Source organism: Cicer arietinum, chromosome 5 (genome assembly GCF_000331145.2).
Source record: "Cicer arietinum cultivar CDC Frontier isolate Library 1 chromosome 5, Cicar.CDCFrontier_v2.0, whole genome shotgun sequence".
NCBI lineage: Eukaryota > Viridiplantae > Streptophyta > Magnoliopsida > Fabales > Fabaceae > Cicer > Cicer arietinum.
The window spans coordinates 68,714,625-68,737,711 of NC_021164.2; the positions used below are offsets into that span (position 1 = coordinate 68,714,625).

At 32.0% G+C, this 23,087-nt stretch overlaps 2 protein-coding genes across 6 annotated transcripts; both read right to left on the minus strand.

The window, feature by feature from the left end:
- Nucleotides 1-4,861: 4,861 nt before the first annotated feature.
- Nucleotides 4,862-9,581, minus strand: LOC101509196 (polyadenylate-binding protein-interacting protein 12-like). 2 transcript variants are annotated; one of them, XM_004502685.4, is made up of 11 exons: nt 9,411-9,581; nt 8,747-9,324; nt 8,524-8,634; nt 8,375-8,419; nt 8,049-8,121; nt 7,853-7,965; nt 7,679-7,738; nt 7,511-7,558; nt 7,255-7,323; nt 5,498-5,559; nt 4,862-5,410 (listed from the first exon to the last, which is right to left on the minus strand). In XM_004502685.4, exons 2-11 carry the CDS (start codon nt 9,245-9,247, stop codon nt 5,353-5,355), a joined length of 1,140 nt encoding a protein of 379 aa, XP_004502742.1. In that variant the 5' UTR covers nt 9,248-9,324; nt 9,411-9,581; the 3' UTR covers nt 4,862-5,352. The 2 variants fall into 2 exon arrangements, with proteins under 2 accessions (XP_004502742.1, XP_027190572.1); XM_027334771.2 differs by having other exon boundaries at nt 7,511-7,603.
- A 2,923-nt stretch (nt 9,582-12,504) lies between these two features.
- Nucleotides 12,505-17,602, minus strand: LOC101509526 (serine/arginine-rich splicing factor SR34A). Of its 4 annotated transcripts, XM_004502689.4 has the most exons (14): nt 17,443-17,568; nt 16,586-16,851; nt 16,328-16,442; nt 15,714-15,779; nt 15,545-15,619; nt 15,331-15,469; nt 14,836-14,882; nt 14,677-14,734; nt 14,000-14,049; nt 13,847-13,903; nt 13,496-13,575; nt 13,326-13,409; nt 13,173-13,230; nt 12,505-12,801 (listed from the first exon to the last, which is right to left on the minus strand). In XM_004502689.4, the coding sequence occupies exons 3-14, from the start codon at nt 16,412-16,414 to the stop codon at nt 12,781-12,783; spliced, it is 822 nt and encodes a 273-aa protein (XP_004502746.1). In that variant the 5' UTR covers nt 16,415-16,442; nt 16,586-16,851; nt 17,443-17,568; the 3' UTR covers nt 12,505-12,780. The 4 variants fall into 4 exon arrangements, with proteins under 4 accessions (XP_004502746.1, XP_012571984.1, XP_004502747.1 ...); XM_012716530.3 differs by lacking the exon at nt 16,586-16,851 and having other exon boundaries at nt 13,326-13,406; nt 17,443-17,602; XM_004502690.4 differs by lacking the exon at nt 16,586-16,851 and having other exon boundaries at nt 17,443-17,602.
- Nucleotides 17,603-23,087: the final 5,485 nt, after the last annotated feature.

Genomic DNA, 23,087 nt, shown 5'->3' on the forward strand with positions numbered 1-23,087 from the left:
AATTACGAAGAAGTCGCACATAGATTTTGTTCAAAAGAAGAAGAAAAAAAAATAAGAGAAGATTTTGCATGAAGGTGTAGATTTGATTCAATACTTAATAAAAATAAAAAAAGCAAGACCACATTAGAATATTTATTTTTCTTATTTTAAGAGAAGAATAAATCTTCTAAAAAAAATCTTTTAGCCGGTTTATTTTAGGCGAAAAAAAAAATCCTTTATTAGATGTATTTTCGACATCCAAAAATCTTAGCAATGTATTTTTGGCATTCAAAATCTTTAGCCGATTTATTTCTAACATTTCAAAAAAAAAAAATTATGAATGTATTTTAATATTTCATATTCTTTGTAATCAATATCTTTTTTGACATTTTTCAAGTTCGAATAGTAATAAACACAATCTAACTTGAGGGAGATGTTTGGATATCTTGGTTGCTTAATTAATTATGTTGGTTGGTTAGTTAGTTAGTTACATTAGCTAGTTAATTATTTTACACTAGTTAGTTGTTTATCTAATTCACTATATAAGTATTTGTAACTTTTGATGTAATTAAGTCTCTCTCTATTATTAATATCATTCAATTTATTTTTTTTCATCAATTATTTCTTAAATCAAGAATCGTAATAAAATATTTTTTTCAATAAAAAAAGGAATTGTTGGAAAATTGTTTGGAGATAATAAAAAAAAAATCCTTTTGATGGAAAATGTATGGATCAATTGTGTGTGGGGGCATAGTTTTAATATCTATTATGTGAAAGAAGTGTATGAAGTTGTAAATAATCATATAGTGATGAGTCTCAAATAAAGGAAATAGATAGATTCTTTCCAATTGGATTAATGTGATTCCATCCCTTGTTTGTTATTCTTCCTAGTTTTTACCAAATAAAATGAAAACATAAAGTCGGAATTCATTTTGTAACACGCGAAAAAACAAATAAACAAATGGATGCTCAATGAAAATAAAGTGAGCATATAAACTATAATGATTGTTGTGATGCGTTAGAAAAATTGATAGTGGATTAGTGTAATCACGTGCGGAGTAGTTAATTAAACTTTTTTTAAAAAATTAAACTTAAATAATGATATAGTGAGCTACATGAGGGATGACTTATGATTCAGAATCCTTAATAAATTTAAAGGGGCCGACTTACGTGCTACGTTGATAGCATGCATGAAACACGTTTTTGTAAGATATATATTTTATTTTGATGCTTTGTCTTTGCGTAATTAAGTGACTCCATATCGATCTATTATTTCAAATTGGTGATTATGCTTGCATAACTTAAACATGCGTCATAGATATGTTTCATGTGTGTATATAATTAATTAGTAGGGTAAAAATATGGGATTTTTGTTGTTGTTTGTATATATATATATATATATATGATATATTTTATATAAATAATATTTTTTACTGTGAAATATAATAATACAATACAATAATATATTGAGTAGTTCATATAAAAAGGTAGTTATATTTGTACATTCATATATAATTTTTTTATACCCATTCAACATCTGATTATTTTCTCTATTTATTTTTTTCTATCACATCATCCATATATATCATTCTTTCTATTTTTTCTCTCTTGATAAATTTTTCTCCTATGAAAAACTTTTGCATGTCATAGAAAGGTGGTGGAGAATTTATTGGAAAAAAAGGTGACATGGACACCGAAAGAAAATGTTGTAATTGAAAAATACAATTAATGTTTTAAATTTTTATAAATATATCATTTTAATTTATGTAAAATTTAAAAGGTACCCGAGTATATATATAATTTTTTTTGCTTTTGTGGTTTATTTTAAATTGATTCTTACAATTTTATTTTTATTGATTAAAATTAAATATTCTATATATTACAAAAATCAATTTTAATGTGAATAAATTTTGCGATAACTAAAATACAACAACAAAATCAAACTAAAGAAATTATATAGTTGTATGGGGAAAAAACATTTAAATCTATAATTAAGCATTAGTAACCACTTCCGAGCATGTTAGTCTATCCGTCTTAGCGAAGAAGTCTTGCATAATCACGCTTACATAGATTTAGACACACATAAGACAAAATGGATGAGTACTGATACATTTTTATAATTTTATTTCTTATATTTCAACAGTATTTTAATAAATGAAACTCACTAAAATCAATACATCTGGTATTTTCTTAAGAGTTATGTGCATAATCCATATGTGACACAGGAAGTATATGCATAGAAATCTTGCCATTTACCATGAATTAACGATATTAAAATAGCCTCCATTATAGAACATAATTAAAGAGAAAACTTCTAAATACCGTAATTGTGTAAAAGATATAAAATTGTGTGCTTGTTACATACTTTTTTTTTTAATAGTTTTTAAAATTTTGTATTTAAAAAAAAACATATAATTTCAAAATTATCTAAAAGCTGCTTAAAATAAGATGTTGTTTTAAGTAACTTCTAAAATTTTATTTTTATAAATAATTTAAAAAAAATTATTTTTATTACGACAAACAAACACAATAATTTCTTATTTTTTTAAAAATCTCTAAAATCTAAATTATAGATTATCAAAATCACTAACAAATTTTAACTACACAATTAGTACACTAGGAAAAAAAAAGATAAACACAAACTTGAAGTGACATTTCTTCAAAAAATAAGCTAAAGTAGAAAATCGTTTAAACCAGGAAAAAAATATTAAAATTAGAGAGGTGGAGAGCATAGGCACAAAACTATTCTTAAGTTGTCAGAACGATTGGCATAAATACATGAATTTTCTACACCTAATTTACTGCAATAAAATAGAATAGTTGAAAAGAAAAATAAAAAAATAGAACATATAATGAATTGTAAATGCAATAAAATATACTACGATATCTGGAATCCATCAAACTTGAATTTTTTTTAAATGTAGATAAGGAAGAATATTTTATTTGAAATTAACTAGTACGAATTTTAAGACATTTGGCTTTTAATGGATATATTCATGATTAGGGGTGGGAATAGACCAGGTCAGGCTTTGAAAGGCCTGAGCCTGGCGTACGATGAATTTTTTAGGCCTAAGCCTGGCCTACGACCTATCATAAGCCTTTTTTTCGGCCTGAGCCTGGCCTACGGCCTATCATAGCCTAGCCTGTAAGCCTATTTAAAAGCCTTATTCACATTAAAATATTTAAATGTTATATTTTATATTTTTGTTTTAAATAGATTAAATTAGGCCTTTATATACAAGGAAAACTAATAAAATTATAATCAAATCTAATAAAATTATAACTAACAAGTTTGTAATGCAACAACCTTCCCATAAAACAAAAAAAACAAAATGATTTTTGATTTAAAAGAATAGATTTTTTCTTGAAACAAACGCACTCACTATGCTCTCAAACAAACTCAGCTTATTAACTGATTTTTTAAAAATACGAAACAAGCACCCAACAAGCACCCTTTAAACCCTAAAAAATGATTTTTTATTTAAAAGAATGGATTTTTTCTTGAAGCAAACGCACTCATTATGCTCTCAAACAAACTCATCTTATTAACTCTCAAACAAATCCTCTCAACCAAAATCATATTCACTCATATATATATATATATATATAAAGGTAACAAATAAACAATTATCCATACCTACCCGTACCGATTTATATATATATTAAATAAAAAATGATTTTTTAAAAATCAGAAACAAACACCTTTTAAACCCTAAAAAATGAATTTTGGTATAAAAGATAATTTTTTCATTGAAACGCACCTATTATTATCTGTCAAACAAATACTCTTAAACAAACTCAAATTATTACCTCTAAACAAATCCTCTCAAACAAACTCATATTCAATACTAATAATAAACAATTAGGGTTTTCAAGTTTTATATACTACTAATATATATGAAGATAACAAATAACTAGTATTGATTTTTATAAAATATAAAGGTAACAAATAAATAATATTGCTTTTTATGAATAATATGTTGCTTAGATACCTAATGTGCAATAGGGCAATGGAAATTAGAAAGAAAAAAAGGGAGAATGAAGTAAATAATAATAATATATAACATATATATATATATAGGCCGGCCTGTCAGGCCTAACAGACTTATTTATAAGCCTGAGTCTGACCTATTTAAATAAATAGGCTTTAAAAACAGCCTGAGCCTGACCTTTTTATTAAACAGGCCAGGCCAGGCCATAAGTAGGTCAGGCCATAGGCCCCTGGCGGACGGCCTGACCTATTCCCACCCCTATTCATGATGTCAATTATAGAAGGTTTTTTTCTATAAAATTATAAATAAAAAATATAGAAAACTATTTTTTTTGAAAATTTCAAATATAGAAAGCTTTAAAACATAAAATGACAAGGACTTTGCAAAAATAAACCTAAAATTTGACCTATAAGTCAAACATGTTTTTTTTTAAATTGATCTAATTTCTTGACTAATAAATTTACTATCATAGTCTAAGTTTTATGTTAACCTCAACTAGACCTCAACAATTCGAACTATTTTAAATTTCTAGTTTCTAGACTCATCATCAAATTCAAATACAAACATGCTAAACATTGGGACAGCAAAGATGCCAAAACTAACAGACTCGGCACAAACATTTAACATTTAGGTGGAGAGAACCCCAACATAAATTAAACCAAGAACTTTGCATTCACTTGTATGTATATAAAAAAAAGTGTATGGTAGGTAGATGAACTCCAGGGTGGAAAGAGAGATTAGGAATATATTTGGCAGATATTGAAATATACAATGTAATTAGAGGATTTCCAAAAACACACTATTCAATTTGTTTATATCAAACCAACCAAGGGTTTGTGTTTGACCTTTATAAAAAAAGTTTGGTGCAAAAAATGTGACAAGGGAAAACATAACAACTTGGTGCATGCAATTTAGAAGGCAATGATAATTTCACTGAAAGTCTCGATTGGCCGTCGTAACAGCAATTCAGAGACTCTTCATATGACAAGCAAATTGCAAAAGATCAAAAGTATCCAAACAGAAGAGTACCAGACAGACAGAAACTATACTAACAAAGGTTTTGAAACATGTTTCTTTAAATAAACTGTAAATTCCGGATGTTTAGAAACATCCAACCATGAAATTCTCTCGTTGCAAGACCAAGCAGCATAAGTTAAGCCATAATGATCCTCAAAACGCCATCCAAGTCCAACTCTACAAGCTAAACACATAACTCATATATAGCCCCAACGAGAGAAACAAAGATACCATACTGCAAGTTTTGGCGACAAAAGTCTCAACTAAACGCCACGGGTACCTTAAAACATATCTGTTTCTATGTATGTATATATGTAAATATATATCTTTGAGCAGCATTCATTCCACAAACATGAAGGATGATTCAGTGCATGGGACTACGAGTTGCACGAGCTCGGACTGGTGTCTTTGACGGACTTACCCTGCATACCAAAACAAAAAAATGAATGATTAACGAAACATTATGTTTTTTGGGCAGTTGAAATGAAAGGAAAATTTGTCAGTCCAACCTTATAGGCATTGAACCCAAAATCACACCGCTACAGCTCAGTGCTGCAATTGCACTCTCAGCCTGCAAGAATGACGCAAAAAAATTCAGATAGCCAGAAGAAGAGACATGGGTAAAACAAATTGAGGCCTATCGAGACAATTGCTAATAATTACTTGTAATCGCTACATAACAATCTTGAATGCAAAAGATTTGATTAGCCTCTTTTACTTGAACAAATAAATTTACCATCACAGCCTATTTTCACCACATTATGGTCACATATTGGCTCCATTTTTGCAAAAATTATTTCCTTCATTAGCATGCTTCCTAATACAGTTTTTCTTCTTTTTTGAATACCACAAAGTATAAACAAGGAAATAAACATGCAATTTGTTAATTATTGCTAATAATTGCTCAAAGGAAACATCGAGCATTATAAAACAACATTCCATATAAATATATTATGGAGCCGCTAACATTCTCTTACTCTGCTCTGTGTATGGAGCCGCCAACATTGTTGATAGACAACGACCCCCAATTCTCCTATTAGGAGGGTGAACGTAGGAAGAAATATGAGGGAAGAAAATATTTGAGACATTTGATGAATTATTGAATAAAACATACAGGTCATTGTAACTGTCGATGGACTACGATTAGTTATTTAGGGGAGCATGTGAGGGAAGGGAGACAATGGATTAAGGATATGAGTAAAGAATATTATAGAGTGGAGAGTTCAGGTTTCTCAAATACCTGATAATGGTTCCTTCATTCAGTCATAATAAGCAATTCTTTAAAGCTATATAATTTACATTTATGCATATGTTTGTAGTTTAATTTTCTGTTATAAGAAAAAAAAGTTGGTTTGCTTGTCTTCTCCCTTACCACTTTCCTATGCAAGAGCATCACAAACTGAGAGCTCGACTTTTAACTCTGAAATCGGAATCAACCTAAAACACGACTCCTATATGGAAACAGCATCAGCTTGCTGGTAAAAATGATATGGAGGAACATGACCAGCTTAGTCACTTGCAGTGTATGAGACCAAATTTTCACCAGAGACAGAGAGTCTTAGAGAATTTTCACTTGTAGTGTATGTTCCTAAAGGATCGAGAACAGACCAAATTTTCATCAAATCAAATGATGAAAATGATCTTAGAGAACTTGACAATTTTTACCAAAAGTCTTCAATGTAAATGAAGGGAAGTGAATGCCAACGGGGTAAAGCCATTCCCAATATTTGATTGAAGACCTTCCACGCGATATTTACAGCTTTTGTTTTGACTCACAAACACAAACAATGCCAGTATACAAATATTCTAGAGACAGCCATTTTTTTCATGGATAAATAGTATGAGATACTCAGCTAAATACTTAAGTGTCTTGCTTCTTCCCCTTAATGGCTAGCATTTAAGGCAGGGTTTTCCAAGTGTTAGAGGGTGCTAATCAAGTGGTATTAGAGCTGATTGTCAGTGTCTATGAAAGGGCCAAGAACAGATGGGCTGACTGGAAGAAAAAAAAAGGACAAGTGAGTCGTCGTAGAGTGAAAGTGCTGGCACATTGGCTATCAGGCGTGGTGCTATGATAGGGACTTAGGTATTATGGGGTGCCTAAGTCCCACATCGAGCAAAATGCAACGCTCAGCAGAGTACTTACGTAAATTACTGCAAAAGCAGCAGTACAACTCAACCTGTCAATTATAACTTCACACATAGATACAAAGTGTACAAAATAGAATCGGGTAAAAATAAGATGACTGAAAAGTTAGTGAGTAATTACCACAGCGAACTCCACAAAAGCAATTCGAGTTGAATGATGGTAATCCCCAAGAAGCCTCAGGCGTTGAACCTAGATGAATAAACCAAAAACAATGGCAAGTATTTAACACGATATTTAAATTTAATTTCAACCAAAAACAAACAGTCCAGCACTGAACCTTGATAAGTACACCAAAACAAAGGATAATATCTCATACAATCCATAAATTTAACAAACAATAAAAAGTGGAAGCCTTGTTCAATGAACAGCCACAAACCTCTCCACAAATAGATTCAAAGAAGTGTTTGACATCTGCTTGAGTAAGCTGCAGCAGTAACAAGGAAAGAATAAGAATTATGAGACTCGGTTGCTGCAAAATATATATGGAAAAAAAGTAAGGAGTTCCTCCAAGTAAAATTCTAATAAAGTTCAAATCTCAAACTACCTTCTTGTCGATATTTGTGCAATAAATTGTTCTTGTGCACATCTCTCGCTCATCTTCAGACTGAGAATATGGCATTGTCACAAAGGTAGAACATAAAAGAGAATAGTTATTAGGCCACTCTTGATCAATCTTTTTGTAGAACATGCAATAGGCATTTCTAAGAAGATACATTACCCTGGGCAAAAATGTTGGATTAACAGGTGCAATTGCAGTCTTTGAAGGTAGCACTCTCAACGGATAATATCCGAGCATGGTTCCAGATAGGTTCAATGCAGTCCTAGCACCAACTGTAGACATAACATGTTAATAAGGTGAAATGCCAATAATTATTACAACACAAACGACAATGTAACGGCACATGTGACGTCACCTTCATCTGTAAACTCAACAAATGCAAACCGAAGAATTGAATTGGGATCCCCACATACACGGCAATCAACAACCTATGTCCACGACAAACTAGTTGACTCAGTAACATGGTCCACCACCATTAATTAAGAAAAGGAAACATGACAATGTAACAGAACACGTGTATCCGAGGCCGTGTCTTACTATTGCTCGAGGCTCCATGCACAGTTAATTAGTTCAAAAGTATAAATTTGTCGTGATCGGTTCAAAACAGATTTGTTACGTTACAATACATTTTCGTATTATAGTTTTTGCACAACATATCATTAAAAATATAACCGTTTCTACCTGGCCACAGTTGAGAAAGAGAGATGCCAGCTGCTCTTCAGTGACCTAGATTCCAACATAAAAAAACAATTATCTTTCAAATGAATACACATGGAAAACATTGCAAACAAGCTGAAATGAGAGTTCAACAATAGAGCTAAAATTTGTACCAGTTGATCAATGTCAGACACATAAACAGTCTTCCGAATCATCTCTTCTCTTTTCTCCATATCCATTTTATGATTCAGTCTTCGCTTCGCATTATTATAGCCATTCTTCCTCTGCAACATATCATCAATAATCAAAATATTAAAAAAAAATAGAAAAAGCACAACACTGTTGAACAATAATTAAATTGTATGAATAAAAAGAGATAAAACAAAACATCCATACCCTTCTATTAATCTGGCCATTAGCATTGCCAAAATTATTCTGAAGCATAATATTGTTAGCATAACCAAATCCACCAACATTAGGTCCAGCTAAGTAACCATGATAATTGGTTACAAGTGATGGTGGCACAAATTCCTCCGCCATAGGATTCAACTTTGACAACAACTCTTCCAAATCCCTCATCTCACGTTTGAAACTCTCACCCCCATTCTCTCCATCTCTAACACCATTCATCACATACCCATCATTGTTCACAACCATGTGCTGGTTCTGAACCCCATTACCATGCATCTGACCCATTTGATGCCCTTTGAAACCATGATTACCATTAGGAACACTATCTTGTTGTTGATGATTGAACACACCGTTGTTATTGTTCAGATTCTGATCGGTCTTAGGTTTCGATTTCTCAACCTCAGTTGAGTCCGATGAAACTACACTGTTCTCCAAATTCTCACCCGAAGAACCGATTTTGGTTCCAACATTCTCAGCAACCGCCATAATCACTTATCAAAAAGATTAAAGTTCTAACCTTTATTATTTTATTTTTCTATCAGCTTTCACAATTTTCAGTGAATCTGTATATCAAGACATAAAACTAGTTAAAAAAAAATTAAACAAAATGACCCCAAAAAAACCAGGAATAGAAGAAAAAAAAACATACCTGGGTTATATCTAAAAATTCACCATTGATATAAGATGAAACTGATCCTGAAGATTTATAGACAAAAGTAGTTAAAGAGAGAGAGAGAGAGAGAGAGAGAGAGAGAGAGAGAGAGAGAGAGAGAGAGAGAGAGATAGAGAAAGATGTTTATCTTATAAAAGAAAGAAGAATATAAGAAAATGACGATGGTGATGATATAATATAAAAAATGAAGAGAGAGAGAGAAAGGGTGAAAAGGGTATTTGTTAAGATGGTTCTTTTAACGCTGCACTGACTTTTTGGAGCTTGGTGAGAATAACGTCGCGGGTTTGATGTATGATGAGGATGGAGGAAGAAGTACGTATCAAACCATAAAATGAACACCTATGGCTATGTCCATCATCTCTTTTTTTAATTTCCTTAACTGCCCCATTTTGTCACGCATCTCACCACACTTCTTACTACGTCACGCTTCTCTTCTCTTCTCTTCTCTTATTCCCCCATCCTTTTTACTTTTTCTTATATCTAATATTATTCTATCTATCTTTTTTTTTATTATCTTAAATCAATTTTAAAACTACTTTTATATATATAAATATTTATCATATATGTTTTTCTCCTACCAATTAACTTTTTTAATTATGCCTCTGCACCAACTCATATGTAGGTATGCTAATGTGGCAGGTTTTACCTTCCACACCCTTTCCCTCGATTCCCTGTAAAATTCGCACATGTTCACTTTTTTCTCTATTTTTGAGACCTAAGCTACCCTAAAACAACAATAATCTCACAATACTTAAAGACAAATTTTGACATCATTTATACATGGAAAGAATACACATCTTTGAAATAGAGTATTAATACTAATTGTCTCTGATCGTACTTGTAATTTTAGTGAAAATTTTTATTTTTATTTTTTGAAATAGTTAGTTAATTATATTTTTTAAAAATTAGTATTTAATTGTTAATTTTTGTTAGTTAAATTTTTTTTTCTTATCACTGTAATCAATATATTTTTACATCTAACCACCTTATGCATCCCGAAGTTACAAAATATCCAAAAGTGATGGTGGTTTTGTTGGGAAGACGGGGTGATCAAATTAGTTTTGCAAACGTATATAGTCTTTGAAAAACCAAACGCAATGCAAGCCACTTCTGTAGCACGTGGTAAGTGTTTGTTTAAATTTGACCTTTGAATTGTCGTAGTGTTTTCAATTAACAAACAAGAGTGGGTCACACACCTTTGCCTTTGGAACTGTTAATGCTGCGTTAAAAACAGACTTAAAATAACTTTATTTTATAAATATTATAAAAGGTTATCATATTAACATCGATAAAAAAAATAATAAAATACAAAACTGTAAATTAACGAAGAGAAATATAGTCACTATTAACCTTTTGTTTGGTTATGTAAAAAATTTAAATTAAAAAAAATATAAAAGATAAAAAAAATATTAAATGATTAAAAGATTAAAATTAAGTTTGGTCATGCAATAATTTATATTATCAATTATCTTATATATTCACATATTAATTGCAGTATGATCTCTAACAATTTATTAATTAAAAATATATAAATTATAATCAATTTTAACATGTGATTAAAATAACAGAAAAATTTAATTGAACAATAAAAAATAATTAAAATAAAACTAAAAAAAAGTTAGTTACTCATTGTTGTAAAGAAAATTAAATCAATTGAATAAAATATTTATTACTCCAAAATTTAAGATATTTTATTCCAACTTCAATTACCAAAACAAAAGACCAATACTTACTCGGAACTCTTGTGCCGCGCTCTCCTTTTTCTCCCCTCAATGTATAGCCCCTTAGTTGAAGCCTATTTTGGTGAAACAAACAACAAACGTTCCAATTTAGTTTCTCTATCTCAGCTCAATATTTGATTCCTCATGTGTCAAATACTTTAACTAATTATAATATATATAATATTATTAGATTTGTAAGTATTTCACACATTGTACTTGCATTAATTTCTATTATTATTTTTTCTCAAAACTAATTCTGTAAAACTAGAAAAATGGACAAAGATAAGTAGGAATCAAAATTATAAAATAGGGTCCAATAATTCAAATAAATGATAAATACACTCTTAAAATCCTACAAAGTAGGAGTTTATCAGCTAATATTTATTTAAATTTAAAATTGTTTGTATAAAATTATTATTATCTTTTAAAAAATTTAGTATTTTTCTGCATCATTAATAAAATCTGATAATATTACAAATTAATTTGAAATAAAATATATCTAAGTAATTATGTCATATAGATTTTTTTAATTAAATATAATGTATATCATTAAGAAATATGTACTAAAAGTAAGATAAAAAAATACATAATATTATTCATATGTTATATAGTACGCACATCAAACATAAGATAAAATGATGTTTATCTTGATTTAAAAAAAAAAAAAAATAGATGTTTATCTTATTTTATTGTCATCTCATCTTGATCATCAATCAAACGATAACTGTTGTAAGAATAGTCTAAAATGTATTTTTTTTTCTTATTTCTCATATATTCCTTCTACCAAAAATAATCATATTTGAAGTGTGAGGATACTTTCCAACAAATAAAATGAATTATCCCTTGAACCATCAATATATAAACCAATCCTATCGTTGTTCTTGATGAAAAATTATTGTATGGTTAGATGATACACTAGAAACTATCAAGCAAATATAATCGCTGCAGTTAGTAAAAATTCAACACAATCCTGTTCCACTAAACATACTAGAACCTTTATCCATCGCCAAGTTTTTTTTATGGTAGAAATCTAAACATTCAAATTGAGTAGTTCAAAAATCAAAAGTAGACGCCTAAAGATAGCAACACAAAATGTGCCTGCATTCTTAAGTCACTACAAGATAGCTTGAGTGAATCAACATCTTATTTTCAATCTTTTAATATAACGATATTTTCACTTTTGTTGGTTACACTCTCTTTTTCTTCCTTAATTTACTATATACCTGAACATAAACTAAGTTCACAATTGGAAAAAACAGGGTGTGATTAGCCAAAGTGAAATATGTTTAGCTTCAAATACTTTCAATGCCTGAAACTTCAAATGCTTAACCACTAGTAAAACATAAAAATACCAGAAAATGCTAATAATTTTAATAGTAACTAGTTGAAAAGTACAGACGGATCCAGGTTAATATCCGACATTCTTGTTTAAAAGAAACATGACCAAAATGGTAGCAGCAAGTCAAGTCTAGTTTAAGCCGCACAGAATAACCAAACTGATACAAACCAAGACAATTCTGGTACAATAATTATCCACTAAACAATTTAAATTAATTGAAACATAATTCCAATATTGCCCAGAATGGTGGAGAAGCTTTGGAGATCCACCTGCATTTGTCAGGATATCAACCGCTGCCTGATAGAACCTGCAAAAAAAGTTCATGCTACTTTAGAGGCATAGAAAATTTCTACAACAAAGAATGCAAAAGAAATAGGCAAGCATTAACTAAAACTTTTGTGAATACTACTCTGTTCTGCTAAAAAACAAGGAAATTAATTTATCACCCAGAAGTTCTTCCTAACAAGGAAATTTAACATCCAAAATTTCAATTGTTCCATCATTCTGTAATATAGGCTCAAAATAGAAGTAAACAACAAGTGGGCACGCAATTAAGAAGGGAAATGTATAATATAAATTAAATTCTTTAAATATTGGTTAATGGAAACACTGCCAATTTTATGTCATGTCTTACTTTGCTACAAGAACCTCTTGAAAATTTTGAATCATTTAAAATACCTGGCGTGGAGATCGCGGTGATGCTGAACGGGATCGGGATCGGGATCGGGATCTTGGCCTGTAATTGGATAAACAATTTAAGTGTATAAAAATGGTGGTTTTGCACCAACATAAAAAATAAAATCATATCTAATAACATTACGCTTTTTGTACCTGGAAGATTTGATTGGTGATGCTGATCTGGATCTGGATCTGGAAATAGATCGCGACCTAGAGACAGATCGCTCCAAAGATCTACTGCAAAATGAAATAACAAAATTTTCCATAAGTATGTAATAAGGCATAACGATGTACCACAGGTCAACAACAGAAAGTGACGGCACCTTCTAGCCCTTTTCGGACTTCTGCTCCTGCTGGGGCTTCTGCTGCGACTCCTTGAACGACTGCTCTCGTACTTCCTCACCTGCACAGATAGTATCCACAATTACATTTGTTTAATTCTCCAGATAATACTCCTCAACCAAACCATGAAATAATCCTGAACTGTCAAGAATCAAGTACACAAGCAAGTTCATTTTAATGAAAAAGAAACATAGACAAAACATACAAGGGTACAAGATCTATCAACATGTAGAAGTTTGTAAGATCTCTAACAATCACATCTAAAATATTACTGTAGATTTAATCCTTTCACAGACATTAAACTGTATAAATGACAGTACAAATCTGGATACCCGAATATAAGATCTCGCCCAAGGGTTTCTAAACTCCGTGTCATCCAGTTTCCGAATCTGTGAAAACGAAAAAATGCTAGTAAACAGATGGAAGGGAAATCTAATAATCTATTATAGCAATCTTGATACAATTCACCAAAATGAAAAACTTACGGCATATTTCATGTCATCATAATTAGTGTAATCGACAAGGCCAAAAGTCCCTGAACACAAAACAGCAGTATGAGTGATAAGGATGAAAACTATATTGCAAGCACATAAATCTACTGGATAAGAAAGATACTCAAAAAACTAGAGTCAAAGTAGCTATCTGATATCACAAAGGAGTAGACATATTATAGTTACTGGTGATGCACTGATGGTCAACCTCTCATTCAGCACTTAGTCTATAAATTAAATTCAGAATTTGCACTGAAACATTGGGGAACACTAAATTATATTCTCAGGTTCAGGTTCAGCATCTAACAGTTCTTAGTCTAAATATATTCACGATCTGCTGAACAGATCCCCTTGTCAGAAAGACAAGGAGGAATGTCTACTCCCAACCTATCGTGGTCACTGATGCCAAACTCATCAGACATGAGGCTGATTATGAGGCAGGCCCTTCTACCCAGTACGGATCAATAATGGTTACCCTCTAACTCTGAGGGAAGCTTCAATTCAACCCATAAAAATATTAAGCATTTTATACAAAACAGAGGGGAGCTTCAACCTGAGTTATTTATCTTTTAGTAGGCCTTAATTTAATTTAATACTAAGATGGAGCAGAAAATACAAAATATGGACCATACCACAGCATAAATATAGCACAAACCGAAATTAATGTGTACCTTCACTATCACGGGAAACTTCAGCAAAACAAACATCACCAGCTTTTCGCATATGATCCTGAAACCAAATATTCAAATTATAAGTAATAAGGTGATGAATCTGATGATGATTAGAGTATTTGTTATTTGCTATTCTTTCCAGTATGAAAATTTTGATACCTTCAAATCTTGCCAGGATGCAGAAGATGGGAGCCCGCGAACAATAACTGTAGTTATCCATAAAGACAAACCATTGGGGTGTATAGAAAAACATAAAAAATATGAAAATTAAAATATCTTTAAGAACTATAGCTGATTTGTAATAGTACACATAAAATGAATATCTATTGTAACTAATCAAGTACATAAAAGCAAAAGCAAACAAACACATATAAGACAAGTTTCTGAAAATTTGAAATTCATGCACATGCAGTTTATAGTCATGGACAATGATTCCAAGGGTCTCAAAATGTTGCATAAAAACTCTTACAATGCCATGAATGCAAAAAATGAATTTTTTTCTTTTAACTGAAAGAAAAATTTAATTCCTACTTAAAGAATGATAAACATAATATCAGTCATAACTAAATGGGTGAACAGAAAAAAACCATTCAGAGTATGCGACTATGTTCCCTTTCCTTTTTTATAGAAAAAGGAATCTTCTAATAGGCACACCTCGAAATTCAGAATGACGTGAGACACCAAATCGGCCCCCACCAGCACCTCCTCCTCCACCACCGCCACCACCACCGCCGCCGCCATATCCACGTCGATCACTTGACGATTGCCCTCTACCTCCATGGGCAAGCTCCACCTACAACAAGGAACGGATGAGGCAAACGGAAGAAAGTATTGACCTCACAAGACAAAAGTTGGAACAGCTACTTACCCTTAATCGGCAACCGTCAAAGTTGTAACCATCCCGACCCCGAATTGCATCCTCTGCGTCTCGAGCATTGTCAAACTAGCAAGCCAAAATACAAGAAGTAATCTAGTGGTGGGAAAAAAAGGTACACAGCATTTCCCAGAAATAAATACAGAAGAGATTTGATAAATACCTCAACAAAACAATAACACGGAGGTCGGGGAGGAACCTTCAATTCAATTTCCATTATACGGCCATACTGTTGAGGGAATAATGGAAAAACCATAGTAACATGACTATGTTAGTACACAATAATCAACCCCACTCATTGATCCTTGGAACTACAATTAAGATACACATTAATAAATTGCTATAATAAAGGGTGAAAGCCAAATCCTTAAGTTAATAAATCTCCGCAAAATAGGTAAACGAGGTCCGCAGAGAAGATACATGGGTATGGGCAATGAAGAATTCAAAAAGTGTTGTCATTAAGTGAAGTGTTGTCAGTTAATAAAACCACAAACACCAAAACCTTTTCCATTAAGTGTTGTCATCTACATTGATCAATCAACAACATAATGTCCCGTCATGCATCATGTTTAATGACGTTATTCATTAGTTAACATAATGAAAATTGATTTCCAGTTATAAAACAAACAAAAATAGTGAAGTGAAGATGCAGGTTTTAGTAATGAAATTCTAAATTTACAATGGCATGAATATAGGTTCAGACAATATGAGAAAATAGAAAAATTCAGAACTGGAAGCACAAAAACACATAACACGAGAACAGTACACTAATCTAACCTTGTAAAATAGATCTTCAATTTCTGACTCTCTGATATCCGAAGGCAGGTTGCCAACATAGATTGTGCGAGAAAAGCGACTACTCATATCTGATTGGAGAAGTTATACAATCCCGCTACAAACAAAAATGGAACTCGTCAGCAAAGTAGAAATCTATAACATTCTGAAGCCATGCCTAAACCTGAAACGCCTAACTATCATCATTACTCTAATGATTAGACAGACAAAATTAAATAAAACCAAAACTATGAAGCAAACCAAGAGAGCAATCCATGAGATGAGCCATGCTCCACAAGCTCCATTGCTCATTTGCTCCAATATGCTCCAAAGCTATTACAATATTGAAAATAAATTTGATCTCCTCATCCTTTCCAGAATATTAGCAAGCATTCACCTTCTGAGAGTGAGCAAGAATCTCCAAATATTTTTAAAAAAATAATCACAACTCCACCCCGATTCTCCCACTCCCACTCTATATCCCTATGTTTGATTGCAAAGCTCATATTGTTCCAAGCGCTTGTCATCTATCATAAAGAAAGCATCGGTGTCATGAGATCAAATTATGATCAACATATACTTAAGCATTTACCTCACTCAGCTCTCTTTTATCGGCACCGAATAATTAACCCTGGCAAAAATTCGCAACATTACCCCTTATTGTATCTGTATACACTTGTTTTAGCCACTTTAGGTACTGGCACTACATTTCTCTAGCCTCCCTATCTGAACTAGAACGAATAGCTGATTAACAGCTTCTTCGACCTCCTATAAAGAGTTCACCCCTGTGAAATACAACCCTAAAAGACAACTATAACGCCTAATTTGGATATTAGGTTCCTATAATAACTCAAACATACGGAAAAAATAAAATTCAAGATTCAAAAGTCATTTCTAAGCAGAGCCTTTGAAAAAATGCAACCAATAACTAACAAAGTGGGCCAAAAACAAATCCCATGTTACGAATTATAAAAAATTTAAAATTCGAGCTCACCGATGGAATTGAGATCAAATTTACCTCAAAACCCTAAATCGAATACGGGACCATTCAATATTGAATAGAGGCGTGCAATGAAATTAAAATTCGAGAAGTAAGGAACATTCGATGTACGCCATACCAGAAAAATAAAAGCTTGAGTACCCAATCGACCCTTCGTGAAGCTGGAAAACACGACCCTTACGAATTCGAGAGAACGAAGAGTGTAACGTAAGGGATTAGGGTTGAAATTTATGGCAAAACGGGTTTGGGCCTCAATTAACAGTATCGGCCCATCTATCTTGTAAAAGTTTCTTTTTTACGAGCTGTCTAAGTAATTTTTTTCTCACTCACTGTCCCGGAAATAAATTAAGCATGAAATATTTTATTATATATTATATTTAATTAAATTCATATATATTATTAAGATAAATAGTTTTTACATAGTCACAGTCAATCACAACCCTTAAATTATTACATATATTTAACTTTTACTATAATTTTATTTAATATTGTTAGAATTATGAATAATTGTGATGAACAGACAATATAAATTTATTTATACTAATAATATATAACAATTAAATTTTAAATATTTATAATAAATATTGAAATTTAAATTATTAATGAGGTGTATTCCATTTAAACTTTTTTATTTTTCATTGCTATTTTTCTGCATTATAAGATCCATTGATTGTTAATTTCCATTGTAATAATATATTTTGTCAACTGTTTTGAGTATGCTATTTTATAGGGTTGTCAAATAGGGTGGCTCAACCCAGTTCATATTGGTTCAAAGAATGTTAGCATTTGCACCTCCCATTTAAACTTGTACTCCCCAATTTTAAAAACCCAATTTTATCTTTAATAAATTCATTCACGTGAGTGGTAAAAAAAAATTACTTCAAAATCTCACCCCCTCAACGAAATTTTCGGTAGGTTTAATTTTGGCAACTAAATTTCCGGTAGTTATTTGTAATACTGGAAATTTGATCAAAGAAATTTCCGGTAATTACATTTTCAATACCGGATTTTTGAAATTTCCGGAAGCTACCGGAAATTTCAATTTTTTGAAAAATCCGGTAGTTATGTTTTCTTCACCGGAAATTTCATTTTTTGAAATTTCCGATAGTTAATCCGGCAATTTCAAAAATCTGGTAGTTAATAAATTTATTTTTTTTCTTTTTTAAATATTTTTTTTAATTTGTTTTTTTTTTTTTGAAATAGGGATGAAAAAAACACAACCAATATTTATAGATTTAACTGAAGCATTTACAACTGATCAAATTTTTGAGTCACGAGAAGCTGTCATCTCATGGGCAAGAGAGATCAGCCGACAAAATCGAGTATCAGTTATCATTACTCGGTCAGACGTAGAAACTAGAAAGAGAGGAAGAAAGTCAAAATTAATTCTTTGTTGTGATAGAGGTGGACAATATAAGTCAAATAAAAATAACACAGGTACTTCAACTAAAAGGTGTGGATGTCCGTTTAAACTTAGATCGAGACCATTGAAAAAAGTTGAAGGATAAATTATTAGTTTAATATGTGAACTTCACAACCATGAGTTAGTAGCTACTTTTGAGAATAATGCATTTATGAGACGCTTAACAGAAGAAGATAAGAAACATGTTGATGAGTTGACAAAATATCACGTTGCCCCGAGACACATCTTGTCATCTTTGAGAGATCAAGATACATAGAATGTGACTAATATCTATCAAATTTACAAGCGACGAAGTACATACAGGAAGAATTTAAAAGGACCTAGAACTGATATGCAACATTTGTTGAAGTTACTTGAAGCTGAGAAATATACTTGTTGGAGTAGGACTCATGAGGACTCCAACGTTGTGAGGGATATATTTTGGACGCACCCAGATTCCATAACTTTATTGAACATGTTCCCTCTTGTATTGATCATGGATAGCACCTACATAACCAACTAGTATAAGTTACCATTGTTTGAAATTGTTGGTGTAACTTCAACTGGGTTGACATTTAATGGTGCATTTGCTTATATGGATTCTGAACGTCAAGACAACTTTTGGTGGACATTGGAGAAGTTAAAAGAGTTGTTTGTTTCAAACACGTCATTTCCTCAGGTGATTCTGACTGACAGAGAACTTGCTTTAATGAATGCAATTGAATTTGTATTTCCATCTTCAACAAATTTACTTTGTCAGCTTCATATTAACAAAAATATTAGAGCCAAATGCAAACAATATATATTAAAGAAAGACATGCAAGAACCCATTATTGAGTTGTGGAGGAAAATTGTTTATTGTTATGAAGAGAAGGAGTACGAGGAACTTCTGCAAATGTTTGAGCAAGCATGTGTCGATAATATTATTTTTTTTGACTACATCAGAGACACATGGTTGAATCCGCATAAGGAAAGATTTGTTGAAGCATGAATCAATCGAGTATTGCATCTAGGCAATACTACAACTAATAGGTATGTCATTAAAACTTCACATTTTGTATTTTATTTTATGCCTGATATATGATTAAAACTTCACATTTTGTATTTTTTTTCTTTAAATATTAGGGTTGAGTCTGCTCATTGGTCATTGAAGAGATTTTTGCAACACAGTAAAGGAGATTTTTGTAAGGCATGGAATGGTATGAATGACATGTTGAAGTTTCAAATTATTAAGATAAAAGGTTCATTTGAGATAAGTAAGGGTCGCAAAGAGCATATACACAACAATCAATTCTTTGAGAAATTGACTTGGGTTGTATCCAAGAAAGCCTTAGGTGATATTGTTCATTAATACAAGAGAGTCAGCTATGTCGGTAACGATAAAGATGTGTGTTGTTGTATACTTAGAAACACTCATGGATTACCTTGTGCATGTGAGTTGGCACGATACAAGCTGAAAGGTGTTCCAATCCCATTAGATGTTGTTCATATACATTGGAGGAAATTAACCGTGAATAGTGATCAAGAGGAAGAACAATTGACAAATGATTCAAAGTTGGACATTACATCGGAGATGAATACAATTTGGAAAACATGGAAAACACTTAATGTTGCTAGAAGAAGGGCATTAAAGAACAAGTTGCGTGAAATAGCATATCCGGAGACAACATCAATGTGTGCACCAGTGGATAAAATCAAAACAAAAGGTGGTGTTAAGAAGAAAAAAAGCAATAAGCCGAAGGGATATGACGTATATTGCGACCCATCATACTTTGAGCATGTTGATACTCAAGTCTCACAGTAAGCATCCAAACAAGTCTCCCATAAAGCATCCAAACAAGTCTCCCATAAAGCATCCAAACAAGTCTCCCATCAGGTTAAAAAATATTTCCACGAGTTTCCTCCTTTAATTCATCCATATATTGAAGACATAGTTAATGTTAAAGCAGATGAAAACCGTGGATATCGTGTTATTGCTGCTTTACTTGGTCATGGTGAAGAATACTGGAGCATTGTACGTCGACAGTTATATACAGAGATTAAGTCCAAACCTGATTTATATGTTGCACTATTCAGGGAACGTTTGCAAGAAGTGACAGAGTCTTTACTTGTAACTGAGTTGGCAAACCAAGCCAACGAGAAGTGGATGACCATTCTTGATATGGGTTTCGTGATAGCAACAAAATATAATCTCGTTCTTGTTACATTGGCAAAAACTTTTTGTTTGACTTTTTTCCCATTGAGGGGTGCACATAATGGAGATTTGTCACGTGATCGTGTTATCAGCATTGGTTTTGTTAACGAAAATCATTGGGTTCAAGTTAAATTGAAATATGCATGTCTGTTACCTCCACTTGCATGGCATTGGAAGAAGCATCGTAGTGATGAGTCTACATCATGGACTATCGCTTATGCAGGACGTCTACAACATTGGGGTTTTTTAGATTTAGAAAATAATTCAGATTATATGTCTTTGGCAGATGATTGATACTTTTGAGTTGTATTTTGTTTTAAATGATATGATTGGCAGATGATTGATACTTTTGAGTTGTATTTTGTTTTAAATTATATGATTGGCAGATGATTGATACTTTTGAGTTGTATTTTGTTTTAAATTATATGATTGGCAGATGATTGATACTTTTGAGTTGTATTTTGTTTTAAATTATATGATTGGCAGATGATTGATACTTTTGAGTTGTATTTTGTTTTAAATTATATGATTGGCAGATGATTGATACTTTTGAGTTGTATTTTGTTTTAAATTATATGATTGGCAGATGATTGATACTTTTGAGTTGTATTTTGTTTTAAATTATATGATTGGCAGATGATTGATACTTTTGAGTTGTATTTTGTTTTAAATTATATGATTGGCAGATGATTGATACTTTTGAGTTGTATTTTGTTTTAAATTATATGATTGGCAGATGATTGATACTTTTGAGTTGTATTTTGTTTTAAATTATATGATTGGCAGATGATTGATACTTTTGAGTTGTATTTTGTTTTAAATTATATGATTGGCAGATGATTGATACTGATCTTCAAGACCACCCATATGTAAGTCTAAACTCTGCTGTATAAGACCACCAATTGCGTGACACCGTGTACACCTAGCATCAGGACCAGGACCAGGACCAGCATCACCATCACCATCATAACTAGGACCAACATATGCAGCAACATAAGAGATCATTCGAGGATGAGATATCCTATAATATCGCTGGATGTATCCCTCAACACACTCATGTGGATATGCAGTTGGGTGCAATTTAGCTCGAAGTGATCGTACAGAGTTCCGGTACATACTCCATTCAACGTCAACATCACGTACAACAAGCATCGGTGGTGTAGGAGGAATGTGTTGAGTATACCCAAACGGTCGTATGCACCTCTCTGGTAAATACGGAACCATCATAGAACACCAACGAATGTATCTTGTAAACAATGACACATACTGAAATCGTGTCATAGAGTTCTCGTCGTAATTCGGCGTCCAGATAATATCAGAATCCCTCAAAGCATCCAACTTTGCCCTGTAATATGCAATGTTCCCATATGTTTGTTTTGCAGTCCAACGAAACATCCGTGACATCGAGGAGATAAGCTCATCCATATCCCGTTTACAAATATCAGGAAAATGTTCATAAATCCAAGTCTGTAAAATAATTGAAATATAGTAAAATTATTAAGATGATGACATAATCAAAAAAAATAATAATAAGTATAATAAATATAATACTACCTGAAATAAAGATAAATATCCTCCAATCTGTTTGATTGCAGGCAATATATTATCTCTAAGATAGTCATATAACACAACAAGTGCAGCCGGTCCCCATGCCCATTTACCACAAGTATCAAGGTTTTGAAACAAAAACAGATATTTTGCAGATACAAGGGTAAAACTTTTATCAGCTAGAATGGTACACCCTACCAAATGAAGTAGGTATGCCCTCGCTGCACAGTCATATCGTACTTCATGAAGTTTCTTGAAAACTACCTCTTTCAACCACTCAAAAATATATGAGGCACCTCTATTGGTCCTAGTTTTAGTGACAACTTCATCATATGCAACTCCCAACAACTCAACAGCAGCAGCAATTGCCAAATCTTTTGACATTTGCGGGAGGTGTGAAAAACTCTCCAGAACCTGGGATGGTCAAAAGACCCCTAACATCGTCAAGAGTAATAGTCATTTCACCGAATGGCATGTGAAATGAACTAGTCTCTGCGTGCCATCTCCCAACAAAAGCAGATATCATATTACTATCAATCATATGCAAACTACATCTTCTCAGAGAACGTAATTCAGATATAGTAATCCAATGATCTATTTGAGCAGGTAATCGATATCT

Excerpts from the sequence above, each read along its gene's own strand:
- LOC101509526 (XM_004502690.4), bottom strand. The coding sequence starts at position 16,414 with ATGAGTAGTCGCTTTTCTCGCACAATCTATGTTGGCAACCTGCCTTCG. Across the intron at positions 15,780-16,327 it reads TTGAAGATCTATTTTACAAG|TATGGCCGTATAATGGAAAT; the intron begins GTTAGATTAGTG and ends TTCCCTCAACAG. Across the intron at positions 13,576-13,846 it reads GGGCGAGATCTTATATTCGG|GTGAGGAAGTACGAGAGCAG; the intron begins GTATCCAGATTT and ends CTATCTGTGCAG.
- LOC101509196 (XM_027334771.2), bottom strand. The coding sequence starts at position 9,247 with ATGGCGGTTGCTGAGAATGTTGGAACCAAAATCGGTTCTTCGGGTGAG. Across the intron at positions 8,635-8,746 it reads ATGGCCAGATTAATAGAAGG|AGGAAGAATGGCTATAATAA; the intron begins GTATGGATGTTT and ends GATATGTTGCAG. Across the intron at positions 8,420-8,523 it reads TGTCTGACATTGATCAACTG|GTCACTGAAGAGCAGCTGGC; the intron begins GTACAAATTTTA and ends GTTGGAATCTAG.